Source organism: Cervus canadensis, chromosome 4, assembly GCF_019320065.1.
Source record: "Cervus canadensis isolate Bull #8, Minnesota chromosome 4, ASM1932006v1, whole genome shotgun sequence".
In the NCBI taxonomy this organism is placed as follows: Eukaryota; Metazoa; Chordata; class Mammalia; order Artiodactyla; family Cervidae; genus Cervus; species Cervus canadensis.
The window spans coordinates 87,526,939-87,539,122 of NC_057389.1; the positions used below are offsets into that span (position 1 = coordinate 87,526,939).

At 54.8% G+C, this 12,184-nt stretch overlaps 1 protein-coding gene across 2 annotated transcripts in view; it reads left to right on the forward strand.

The window, feature by feature from the left end:
* The window catches only part of HDGFL2 (HDGF like 2), a 16,238-nt gene continuing 4,054 nt past the window's right edge, over positions 1–12,184 (forward strand). The window contains exons 1-9 of one of the 2 annotated variants that reach the window (XM_043466254.1): positions 1–185; positions 2,555–2,631; positions 2,725–2,863; positions 7,874–8,065; positions 9,800–9,916; positions 10,021–10,092; positions 10,992–11,154; positions 11,283–11,358; positions 11,513–11,822. In XM_043466254.1, coding sequence (XP_043322189.1) covers positions 114–185; positions 2,555–2,631; positions 2,725–2,863; positions 7,874–8,065; positions 9,800–9,916; positions 10,021–10,092; positions 10,992–11,154; positions 11,283–11,358; positions 11,513–11,822 — 1,218 coding nt within the window. In that variant the 5' untranslated portion in view covers positions 1–113. Of the gene's footprint in view, positions 186–2,554; positions 2,632–2,724; positions 2,864–7,873; positions 8,066–9,799; positions 9,917–10,020; positions 10,093–10,988; positions 11,155–11,282; positions 11,359–11,512; positions 11,823–12,184 lie in introns of both variants that reach the window. The other variant, XM_043466252.1, reaches the window with a different exon arrangement.

Here is a 12,184-nt window from a genome sequence, read left to right on the forward strand (position 1 = left end):
CCCCTCGACTCCCTGCTCCCGCCCCCGGCTTTGCCTCCCGCTGCCGCCGCCTCCGCCGCAGCCGCTGCCGCTGCCGCCGCCGCTTTTCGCGGCCTGGGCTTCCCGCCGCCAGCATGCCGCACGCCTTCAAGCCCGGGGACTTGGTGTTCGCCAAGATGAAGGGCTACCCGCACTGGCCGGCCCGGGTGAGGCCGCGAGGGATATGGGCCAGGCGACGGAGAGTGGGGGGGTGGGGGTGGGGCAGTAGGGGACACGGCCTGAAAGACTTGAACACTGGAAGTCTGGGGGGCTTTGGGCCTGAGGAACCCGCGCGCTCGGAGTTTGGGGGAACCTGGGCCTGGGGGACCCGCTTGCCTCGAGGTGCGGGGGTCCCCAGCCTGTAGGACCCTCGCGCAGTGGTTGTGGGCGAACCTAAACTCGGAGGTGTGAGCGTCCTGGACTTGAAGAATTCGCCCGCTTGGGCTGTGGGGGGAACTTGGGCCTGAGGAACCCTAGCTCCGGGGATGTGGGGTGCCCTGAGCCTGGGGTACTCGCTGTTGGGGTCCCAGAGCCTAGGGACATGGTTGTTGAGGGAACTGGGGCTTGATGGACCGGGGTTCAAGTTTGAAGGTGGTGAAGGGAGCTGAGGAATTTGGGATTTGAGGAGAGGGCCCAAACTAAGGGAAGGAGGTGCCCCAGGGAGAAGGATATCTTTGAGGGGACAACAAGAAGCCAAGTTCTGAGGGGGGTCCTGGAGAAACGTGTGAAGGGGTCTAGGGATAAGGGTTCCAGCAAGGGAGGAGTTGAAGGTCAAGGTTGAGACGTGCTCAGGAGGGCTGGTGCTTGGAACTAGGGCTGGGGGCTGTGTTTACAAGGTTACTGGAGCTGTGGGCGAACGTGGTTTGAAAATATGAGGCATCAGAGACCAGAGATTGGAGTAAGACTTGTTGGGGGGACCCTCGGCACTTGTGCCCTGGGAGGACACCCCTGCCAGACTCTGGTGGAGGAGTCTGGTTGGGGCATGGAGTGGCGGGTAGGGCGTGGGAAGGAGGGCTTGGGATGGGGAGAGGCCTGAATCAGAGACCAGCCACTGGTACTCAGGCTGGAAAGAGAGTGTTAGAGGAGGGGGTTGGGCCGAGAGGACTCTGAGGATCCCCTTTGGAGGAGGCTGGGATCCAGAGATGATTCGAAGGGTCCAAGTCTGACGGAGTCTTAAGCAGGAGTCCCAGATTTCCAGAGTGAAGTTTCAGGCACTGTTTGTGGGGCAGGCGGGTGTGGAGGAGGGGCCAGAGGTTGTTGTCATCCCCGAGTCAAAGTCACCCCAGGACCGGGGTTGGTGGAATATGCACCGTAGGACTGAAGGAGTTTGGAGGGGGAGACAGGTGAAGGATGAAGTTGAAGGTTCTTCAGGAACAGAAGGAGTTCAGGAGTGGCCTGGGAGGTACTCTGGGATGCCTGGAGATTCCAGCCTTGCTCCCTGCCGAACCCTGCCTGCCTCTGGGTGGAAGTAAGCAGAAGGGCATTGCCCAGGGCTGGGTGTTTGGTTGTAGAGAGGCCACCATGAGATGCCAAGAGTAGGCTCAAGGACCACTAACCAGGCAGCGCTGAGAGTGGTCCAAAGCTGGTGGTGCTGCTGCCGGGATGTCTGGGTTTCAGGCTCAGAGGTAGGTCCTGGGTGAGGTCAGAGCAGAAGCAGGCCTGGAAGGCCTGACCAGCTGGTCTTCAGGGTGATGCAGTTTGGTGATGCTTGCGATGGACATCTGGGCCCCAAGGACTTTGAAGAGTGGCCCAGAGAACTGAGGAAGGATATTTGGGGTAGAGGACAGGGAAGGTTCCAGCTGCCCCCAGGCTGTGAAGAGGACAGGAAGGAATTAATGGGGACCAGAGAACCCATTCTAACCTGATTTGCTCGGGCTTACTTTCTTGGAGGCACCAGAGTGATGAAACTTTACGGGCACTTCCCTTCCTCCCAGAGTACCAGCTTCTCCCTCTCCTCCGCCTGCCCGCCACCGCTCCCCCCCCGCCCGCAAGCTGGCTCTCGAAGCCCAGAGAGCTTCCAAGCACCTGATTGGAAGGGAAGGGGCTGCTAGCCTCCTGTGGGGAGATGACTGACAACTGCTGGAGCCCATGGGCCTGCAGGGAGAGGGTGGGACTTCCTGGATGCTCGGGGCCTGTCTCCTGCAGCCCACCCCCCACCCTCTGCCTCCTTGGAGCAGCCAGCTGCAGCCTCTGGGAGCCGGATCACCAATCGCCTCTTTGCGGGAGGGGGGGTCCCGTGGGAGGGTCCTGGGAGTTCACAGAAGCTGGGCTTGGCCCCACCCCCTGGCTGCTTAGAGCTATTGGCTTTGCCCAGGTGAAACACCTACCTTGGGGAAGGGGGGTGGGGGGGCGGAAGCGCTGCTCAGAAGAAGGCAGAGGCCTAATTAGAAGGTGATGCGTCTTCCTCCCTGAAAGGGCCCCTTCCCCCCAGCATGCTTCCCTCCAAGTAACAGCCGATTTCTTAGGGCTTTCCTGGGTCACTGGGTGAAGCTGCTCCCCACCCCCTAGCCGGCCCCTGACTGGTCTCTTCCTACAGATCGATGACATCGCCGACGGTGCCGTGAAGCCCCCGCCCAACAAGTACCCCATCTTCTTCTTTGGTACACACGAAACGTAAGTGTCCCCCGCTGGGGTCGGCTTCTTGCCACTTGGTGCCTCCAGGGTGGCCTGGCTCACAGGGCCCGGCCCTGCGTTTCCTTTCTCCAGAGCCTTCCTGGGACCCAAGGACCTGTTCCCCTACGACAAGTGTAAAGACAAGTACGGGAAGCCCAACAAGAGGAAAGGCTTCAATGAGGGCCTGTGGGAGATCCAGAACAACCCCCACGCCAGCTACAGCGCGCCTCTGGTAAGTCCTTGGCTGGGGAGGTGGTGGGCACACGTGCACACCCGGAACCGGAGGTGGTCTTAGCGCACCTCTGGTGAGTCGGGGCGGGGGTGGGGGCGGGCACGGGTGCACCGGGGAAGAGAGGTGGTCTTAGCGCGCCTCTGGTGAGTCCATGCCGGGGAGGGCAGCGGGCACTCACGCACCAGGGACCGGAGGTGGTCTTAGCTTGTCCCATGAAAAAGGAGCGGCTGCTGGGCCAGGGCTCCTCCCACTGGGCACCGCTGACATTTGGGGGCCTAGTCGCTTTCTGTAGGGGGCTGTCCTGGGTACCGTGGGGGAGGGGGAAGCATCCACAGCCCCACAGCCCCTTACCCCCTTGATGCTGGTAGCTTCTCCTTTACCCAGTTGTGCCAACTAAACATATCTGCATGCATTGCCAACTGTCCCCTGAGTCAGGTGGAGGGGTGCAGGGTCCCGCCCCGCTTCCCCCCAGACCCACAGCTCTAGAATTAACCTGAATGTATAGCAGTGTTGTGAGAGCTAAGAAACCTTTTGTTTTCTAAGGAAAAAAATATTTTTCTTTCAATAACACCCTTTCCTTCCCCCTTTACTGCCAGGTTTTCAGACACGGGAAAAGGGTGTAATGAGAACTCTTGCTGAGGTGGGAAAGAAACCGTAACAGTCACAGAGACAACATCTAGGTGCCAAATTACCTTCTGAACATTCAGGGGGGAAAAGGGAATTTAGAGAAGCTGAAGTTAAATTTGTTTTAAAAAAAAAAGTCACGGGAAGCTGAGGGTGAAGTGGGGGATGGGTGCCTCACTCTGGGTGTTTGGGGGTGAGATGCAGAGGGGGTGGCGGGGTGGCCTGGCCTCAGGAGGTGTGGGCTCCAGGTTGGCCAAGAGACTAAGCAAATTGACTGCAGGGCTCAAAGCTCAGCTGTTAGGGAAGAAATGGACATCCGGTGTAGTCTGTGGGCAGGGAAATGGGAGTCAGAGGATCTGTCTGGTTTGTGTGAATGAAGGACCGTGTATCTCTGCAGCATTTGGTCCTGCTTGAGAGCTCAGGGTCTTGAGATGGTCTTCATACACCTCTCCTGTGGCTCTGTCCACCCACCGACCTGGCCCACCCTCCTGTATAGACAGACCCCTGGGGTGTGAGGGCCACAGACTAGGCTGGGGATCAGGAATCCCAGGTGAAACCGACGCACCTCTTGTCTTCTCGGAGCTCACTGTCCAGAACCCAGGAGTCCACTCTGTGGATTTCTCCTCTGCTGAAGCTTTGGCAGGCCCACCCTTCCTGCATGTGTGTGCTGTCTTACTTGCACCTCCTGCGAAGATTCTGGGAGATGGATGTTCCCCTTGTGTTGGTGCCAGCCTTTCTCTGGGCTTTGCACGTTCCCAACATGGGTAAAGGGATTGGACACCTTTTAAGGTAGTTGATGAGATCCTTTTCTGGCCCCAACCCAAATTCTAGTTAGTCTTGTCTTAAACTTCTTGCCTCCTGGTGAATCATCGCACCGTTTAGTATTTATTACACACCCTCAGCCTGTGAAGTACAGAATAGACAGATTCCTGCCCTCGAGGAAATGAAACTCGAAAGCAGTGTGGCCCTGATATTCAGTCATCCCCGCATAGACTCCCCAAGTTGAGAAGTTGCTGTAATGTATTACTGCTCTCTGGTTCCCAGACCTGTCAGTGCTTCCAAAGCGAACACTGGTTTCAAAATGCAGATCCCAGGGCCCCACCCCCAGAGGTTTAGGAGTGGTGGTTTAGGGCTGAGGCCTGGACACCTCGAGGCATTTCATCTCCCTCATTGGCACTTCTCCTGGGGTCCATCCACAGCAGTCTTCGGGAAGTGCTGCTTTTTGAGGGTGCCCCAGCAGTCTGTCTTTTCATCCTATACGTTTTTAGTTTATTTTTACACTTCAGGTGGGAGTACAGACTCCTGTACAAGACTGAAAAGTACAAAAGGGCAGTCGCTCTGTCTCCCTTTCTTCTTAAGGAAGCCCCAGCCTCCAGATCCTTGTGTTTCCTTCCAAAATTCTGTGTTCATATAGCACCCTGCATAGCTGGCTTTTTGGAAACCCTAAAGCTCCACTTGGCTTCCTTCCCCACAACTGGTCCCCCTTGTCGTGCAGAGAACAGCTTCATTCTTTTCGACAGCCTTTACTCGGTGTGCTCCCACCAGGAGCGTGCGGCCAGACCTGTTCCCACGTCCCCCCGCCAAGCCAGGAAGTAGGAAATGGGGTCTCAGAGTGGTTCTAGCTGTGTCCCAGCTGAGATGGGCTGTGAGGGTGGGAGGTTGGCAGCCTCTTCCCCACTTTACAGCTGAGCACACTGAAGCCTGGAGCATTCACTGGATTGCCCAAAGGAACCTAGCTAGAATGTGAGGCCTGAGACCTGGACCAAGGGCTTTTACACTTTTGCGGCCGGTCACTCTGTGGGGCATCCTGGGCACTGTGGGCAATGGAGCAGCATCTCTGGTCCCACCCACTTGATGCCAGAAAACCACCCCCCCCCCCACCACTACCACCATCTTGATAATCCAGATGTCTTTAGACATTGCTGGATGCCCCCCGGAGGGCAGAATCACCCCTGGCTGAGAACCACTGACCTAGGGTCCCTATTGATACCTCTTTGTGACCTGGCGGAAGAGGAGGTGAAGGGACCCGTCCCACTAGCCGGTTCGTGCTGCGCTGGGACTCAAACCCAGGCCTCACGTCTCCTAGGCTGAAATGCTTTTCTGGCCAGTGCAGGATGGGTGGGGTCCTGGCAAGGCAGGCAGGCCCAGAGACTGACCAGCCTCTGTTTAGCCCTGACCTGGGCCCTCCACCCTCCTCTGGCCACCTGGCTGGACACCCTCACTGCTTCTGTCTCCAAATTCCTAGCTTCTATAGTGTTTCCCATCACCCTGGAACCCCCGCCACACACACACACCCTCATACTCTTTCACTCCTCCTTGCTTTTTTCTCGACTAGCATGACCCCTGACTGTAATCACACCAAGGAAATGTGGCTTCTTTAGTTTTTTCCCCCAATGTTCCTTTTTTTATAATATTTATTTATTTGGCTGCATTGGGTCTTAGTTGCCGCACATGGGATCTTCAATCTGCATTTTGGCACGTGGGATCTTTAGTTGTTGCATATGAGGTCCAGTTCCCTGACCAGGGATCGAGCCTGGGCCCCCTGCATTGGGAGCTTGGAGTCTTAGCCACTGGAGCACCAGGGAAGTGCCTTCTCCTGCCACTTTCTTCTCTGCCCTGCACCCCAGCCACACCCACCTCTTTGGTTCCTAAGGAGAGCTTCATTCATGTCTGTGCTATACAGTAGGACCTTATTGTTGTTGGTATGCTGTTTTGTTTGTTCTTTGAGGCATGTGGGATCTTAGATCCCTGACTGGGGATTGAACCTATGACCCCTGCAGGGGAAGCATGGAGTCCTAACCACTGGATCGCCAGGGAAGTCCAGTAGGACCTTGTTATTAATCCATTCTATGTATAGTAGTTTGCATCTGTTAATCCCAACCTCCCAATCCTCATCGCCCCACCCCTGGACAAACACAAGCCTGTTCTCTTATGTCTGTGAGTCTGTTTCTGTTTCATAGGTATGTTCATTTCTGTCATATTTTATTATTTTAAAAAAGTTTTTATTGGAGTGTATTTGATTCACAATGTTGTGTTAGTTTCAGGCATACAGAAAAGTGAATCAGTTATACATATGCATGTATCTATTTTAGATTCTTTTTCTGTGTAAGTCATTATAGAGTGTTGTGTAGAGTTCCCTGTGCTATGCAGTAGGTTAGTTGCCTCTTTTATATGTAGTAGTGTGTATATGTCAGTCACAATCTTCCAATTTATCCCTCCTCTTCCTCTTTCCCCATGGTTATCATAAGTTCATTTTTAACATCTGTGATTATATTTCTCTTTTATAAATAAGTTACTTTGCACCATTTTGTAGATTTCACATATAAGCAATATCATATAGGACTTTTCTTTTTCTTCCTGACTTGCTTCACTTAGTATGATCATCTCTAGGTTTATCCATGTTGTTGCAAATAGCATTATTTCATTCTTCTTTATGGCTAAGTAGTATTCCTTTGTATATATATGCCACATCGTTATCCATTCATCCATCAATGGACAGGTTGTTTTCCATGTCTTGGCTATTATTGTAAATAGTGCTGCAGTGAACATTGGGGCACATGTATATTTTCTAATTACAATTTCCTCTTGATAGAAGCCCAGGAGTGGGATTGCTAGATCATATGGCAACTCTATTTTTAGTTTTTTTGAAGATTCTCCATACTGTTGCCCATAGTGGGCTGCACCAGTTTACATTCCCACCAGCAGTGTTGAAAGGGTCTCTTGAAATGGCCATGGCTGGTCTCCCACCAGATTGTAAGCTCCCTGGGGGCAGGACCCACACCCTGTTCTCCTCTGGGTGGTACCATCCACCTGGCCCGGTGCCTGGCATCTGGGCTCTGCTCACAGACAAGCCCAGCACTCAGTGAGCATGGGGGCAGTGCTGTCTCTCTGTTTGCTGTTTCCGTGGCTGTTACTGTCTGAGCTGATGTTTGGGGTAAAACAGAAATAGAAGTGCCTTGAAGTTCATGCTTAGAGGTCCTGTCCTAGGTTGGTTTCCTGCTCATCAGTACTTGGAATAATAATACTTTTTACAGAAGTCAAACCTCCATGGACCTCCTACCAGTCTGGGCATGATCCTAAGTACGCCACTGTCTCACCCTACCACAGCCCTGTGAGACCAAAGCACTTTTGTCCCCACGGCTCAGATGCGGGAACTGAGGCCCAGAGGCGTAAGTCACTGGCCCAGGGTTTGCCCTCAGATCCCGCAGTGCCCAGCACTCTCGGGTCCATCTCGCCCTCTGCCTCAGCCCTTGGAGCTCTCTGGGCCTCAGTTCCCCTGTTTGGAGAGCAAGCAAACTGGACCCTGACACTCGAGACCCGGCCGGTGGGTGTGGTCCGTGCGACAAGCTCTGTAGTGACCTGCTGTCTCTGTCCCCCACCCCCCAGCCGGTGAGCTCCTCCGACAGCGAGGCCGCTGAAGCGGACCGGGCAGGTGGCAGTGAGGATGACGAGGACCGGGGGGTCATGGCTGTCACAGCTGTGACCGCCGCAGCCACCAGTGACAGGATGGAGAGTGACTCTGACTCTGACAAGAGCAGCGACAACAGCGGCCTCAAGCGGAAGGCTGTGGCCTTGAAGGTAGGGACAGGGTGGGCACGCCTGCCCTGTGGGGGCTGGGGCCCTTCCTCTTCCTCAGAGGCCCCATCTGGCCTTTCCTTCTTGTGGTTTTTAGTACATTCACAAAGTTATGCCAGCGTCATCTCTGTCAGTTCCAGAACTTTGCATCACCCCCAAAAGAAACCCCATCCCCTTTGGCAGTCCCCACATATCTCTACCCACAGCCCCTAGTAACCGCAACCCCACTCTGTCTGTCTGTGGATTGGCCTATTCTGGACGTTTCCATCCGTGGAATCACACCCTGTGTGTCCTGTGTCTGCTTCTCTCACTGAACATCGTGTTCTAAGAGTCCACCCATGGTAACAAGTGTCAGGGCTTCTCTCCTTTGCGTGGCTGAGAGATGCTCCCGGATGTGGAGGGACCACATTTGTTTATCCATCATCTGTTTCTGGCCATTTGGGATGTTTCCACTGGGGGACCATCGCAGATAACACAGCTGTGAACATTCATTCATGTACAAGTTTTTGCATGGATGTGAGTTTTAAATTCTTCTGGATGTATTCTCTTTCCTGCTTCCTCCCCACCCCTTCCTCTGCCTTGTGACTGCTTCTGGATATTCGGGTGCAGAGTGAAAGAACTAGGATCTAGCAGCAAATTCTTTTGATGGAGTGAGGCATTCTTTTATTTATTTACTGCCTTTGCCACACAGCATGTGGGATCTTAGTTCTGCAACCAGGGATCTAACCCATGCCCCCTGCAGTGGAAGTGCAGAGTCTTAACCACTGGACCGCCAGGGAAGGCCCTTTTTTATGATTTTTAAAAATAATATTTGGTTCCAATTATAACAATAAGCCATGATCATTGTAGATAAATTAAAAGGTATGAAAAGCATAAAGCAGTGAGTGAAAAACGCCCAAATTCTCTGAGGGGCTTTTTGTGCCAAAGGACTGGAAGCATTCTGCTGTGCTTCTGTGAGCTCTCTAGTGTGATCAAGTGTGTGTGTGTGTGTGTGTGTGTGAAGCACAGACTGGCAGTCATGCACACAGTGTGTGTCTTGCGGGTTTTCCACCTGATAGACAAGCATTTCCTTGTCCTTAACTATTACTTGAAGGTTCAATTTTCAGTGGTTGAGGAGTAATCTCTGATATGGATGAATTCTGACCAACATATTGTTAACAGTATTGGGCCTTTGGCTTCTCCACTTGGCACTGTTTTTTTAAAAGTCTTAGTTGTTTCTGTTTACAGTTGTTGGAGGACTTAACAGAAATATGTCAAATGTCCTCCTCCCATCCTACCCCTTAGAGAGAAATCAGTATTTGTAGGTTAATATGTATTCAGGTTTTATTTTTTGCTTTCATCTTTGCATTAAATGAATGTCATTATTGCACTACCTTTTCCCCCATACTAGGGAGACACTTAGACAACCTCTTTCATTGTTACCCAGCACCCTAGCTCATTTTTGGTGTTCCTTTCCCCATGGTTGGCAGGGGCAGGGAGGGGGGATAGTCTGTGTCTTTTTGCCAGGTCTCTATGTGTTTGAGTCCTTTAGGAATTTTTCATGAGTGGAATCGGGTCGTATTTGTCCTCTGTGACTGGCTTCTCTCACTGAGCATCATGTCTAGGTTCAGTATACCTGGTTTTTATCAGATTCTCAAAGGGGTTCCTCCCTCTCCCAAAGCTTCCTAGGCTATGGGTGCTCCATCAAGCACAAGGCCTTTCTCAGTTGCTGATCCATTTGAGCTGCTCCTCTTTTAGATGTCGGTCTCAAAACGAACTCGAAAGGCCTCCAGCGAACTGGATCAAGCCAGCATGTCTCCATCTGAGGAGGAGAACTCGGAAAGCTCCTCCGAGTCAGAGAAGACCAGTGACCAGGTGAGCAGCTGGCCAGAGTGAGAGCACAGGGGAGGGATGCTCGGGCGGGGCCGCGTGTGGGGCTACCTGTGGGCCCCATGTCCGGCTCCCTCCTTTCCACCCAGGACTTCACTCCTGAGAAGAAACCTGTTGTCCGGGCCCCACGGCGGGGCCCCCTTCCGGGACGGAAGAAAAAGGTACAGAGGTCTGGTTTTGTTTCCTTCCCACATGATGGCCTGGGAAAGTTCCTTGCACGTCTCTCCATGGTCAGCAGCCACGGCCCTCTGTTAGGGGTGGTCTGTTTTTGGAGGAGGGGAGGCCATAGACCCAGGGAGACCCCAGAGCCCACTGATATCTGCCTCACCTTCACTCCTGGCTTCGCTCTGTGGCTTCTAAGTACAGTGTGCACAGAGCACCTCCCCCAAGGAGGCTACCCTGTTCCCTGGAAAGGGACTTAGAAGCCTGTTTCGGAAACGAGATGCTAGGGTCGAAAAGGGGCCAGGGTGCTATTAGGGGCCCTGGGAGAGAGAGGAGAGAGAGTGTGTGTGTGTGTGTGTATGTGTGCACGCACGCGCACACATGTGAATGTGGTGTGTGTACCTGAATATGTTTATATGGGTATGGTGTGTGCATGAGTGTGTATGCAGCAGTTTGTGTTCTCACATGTGGAAGGACCTGTGTGTATACAAGCATGTGTATACAAGCACAGTGTCCAGGTGTGCACATGTACCAGTGTGAGTGTGGACATGATATAGTATGTGCGTGTGTGTATGTTGGAGTGTGTTTTATATGTACAATAGAATTTGCATACATGTGTGTGAAAGCATGTGTCCTGTCTGCACGTGTACAAGTGTGTTGTGTGTAAAGTGTGTGTCTGTGTGTGAGCGTGGGCTGTGTGTGCACGTACCCGTGGGTGTCAGCATGTCTCAGTGTGTCTCCACCCACAGAGGAGGGGGCGGTCCAGAGGGGTGCCGACACCCTAACCGGGTGAACCGCGCTCCCGGGCTTCCTGGTTCCAGGCCAGAAGGAAGGGTCTCCATTTGGGGGAGGGGTGGGCCCCCCAGCTACTCTCACCCTGCCTGGCCTCCCCCAGAAGGCGCCCTCTGCATCAGACTCGGACTCCAAAGCAGAATCGGACGCAGCCAAGGCTGAGCCGGTGCCCCCGGTGAGGTCGCCATCGTCGTCCTCCGCCTCCTCCTCCTCTTCCTCTTCGGACTCGGAAGTGTCAGTCAAGAAGCCTCCGCGAGGCCGGAAGCCAGGTAGGTTGATTGGGGGTGCTGCGCGGGGTCTGGGCCTGGTCTGGTGGGGTTGGGGGAGGCTCTCCAAGAGATGCCCCCCCCCCCCCCCCGCCATGATGCGGGCGAGCTTACCCCTCTTTTTTCTGCAGCCGAGAAACCTCCGCCCAAGCCACGTGGGCGGAAACCTAAGCCTGAGCGGCCGCCCACCAGCTCCAGCAGCGACAGGTGGGTGCAGGTCCTTGGGAGGGGCGCAGGCGGCAGGTGGGTGCCGGGCCCTGGATGGGGAGCACTAGGTGGATGCAGGGCCCTGGCGGGGCGCAGGCGGCGGGCGCGTGTGGCTCGAGGCCCCATGACGGTGTGCTGACCGGCCTGCCCTCAGCGACAGCGACGAGGTGGACCGCATCAGCGAGTGGAAGCGCCGGGACGAGGAGCGGCGGCGCGAGCTGGAGGCCAGGCGGCGCCGGGAGCAGGAGGAGGAGCTGCGGCGGCTGAGAGAGCAGGAGAAGGAGGAGAAGGAGCGTCGGCGCGAGCGCGAGCGTGGGGAGACAGCGCCTGGGGGCAGCGCGGGCAGCAGCGGCGAGGAGCTCAAGGACGACGACGAGCCAGTCAAGAAGCGCGGCCGCAAGGGCCGGGGTCGGGGCCCACAGTCCTCCTCCGACTCGGAGCCCGAGGCCGAGCTGGACAGAGAGGTATGTTTGTGTATGTCCTGAGCGCCAGGACCAGAGACGGGGCAGCAAAGGCGGCCCGGAAATGCAGGAAGCCCCTGCTGATGAGCTGACACCGGAGGGAGAGGGTACTGCCAGTGCCTTGGGGGGCGGGCCGGGTGACACTGGGGCGACAGGGCTTCCATCTCAAATAGGATGGACCTCATGGGCTGCAGGTGAGCAGCTGACATTAAGTAAGGAGGTGAGTGAACTGAGAGATCTGGGAAGATACTTGTGGGAGGGACTTTCAGGCAGAGGCAGAGTACATGCAAAGGCCAGGGGGCAGGACTGTACCTGGTGTGTTGGAGGGACAGTGAGGAGACCCCTGTGTCTGGAGCAGAGTGAGC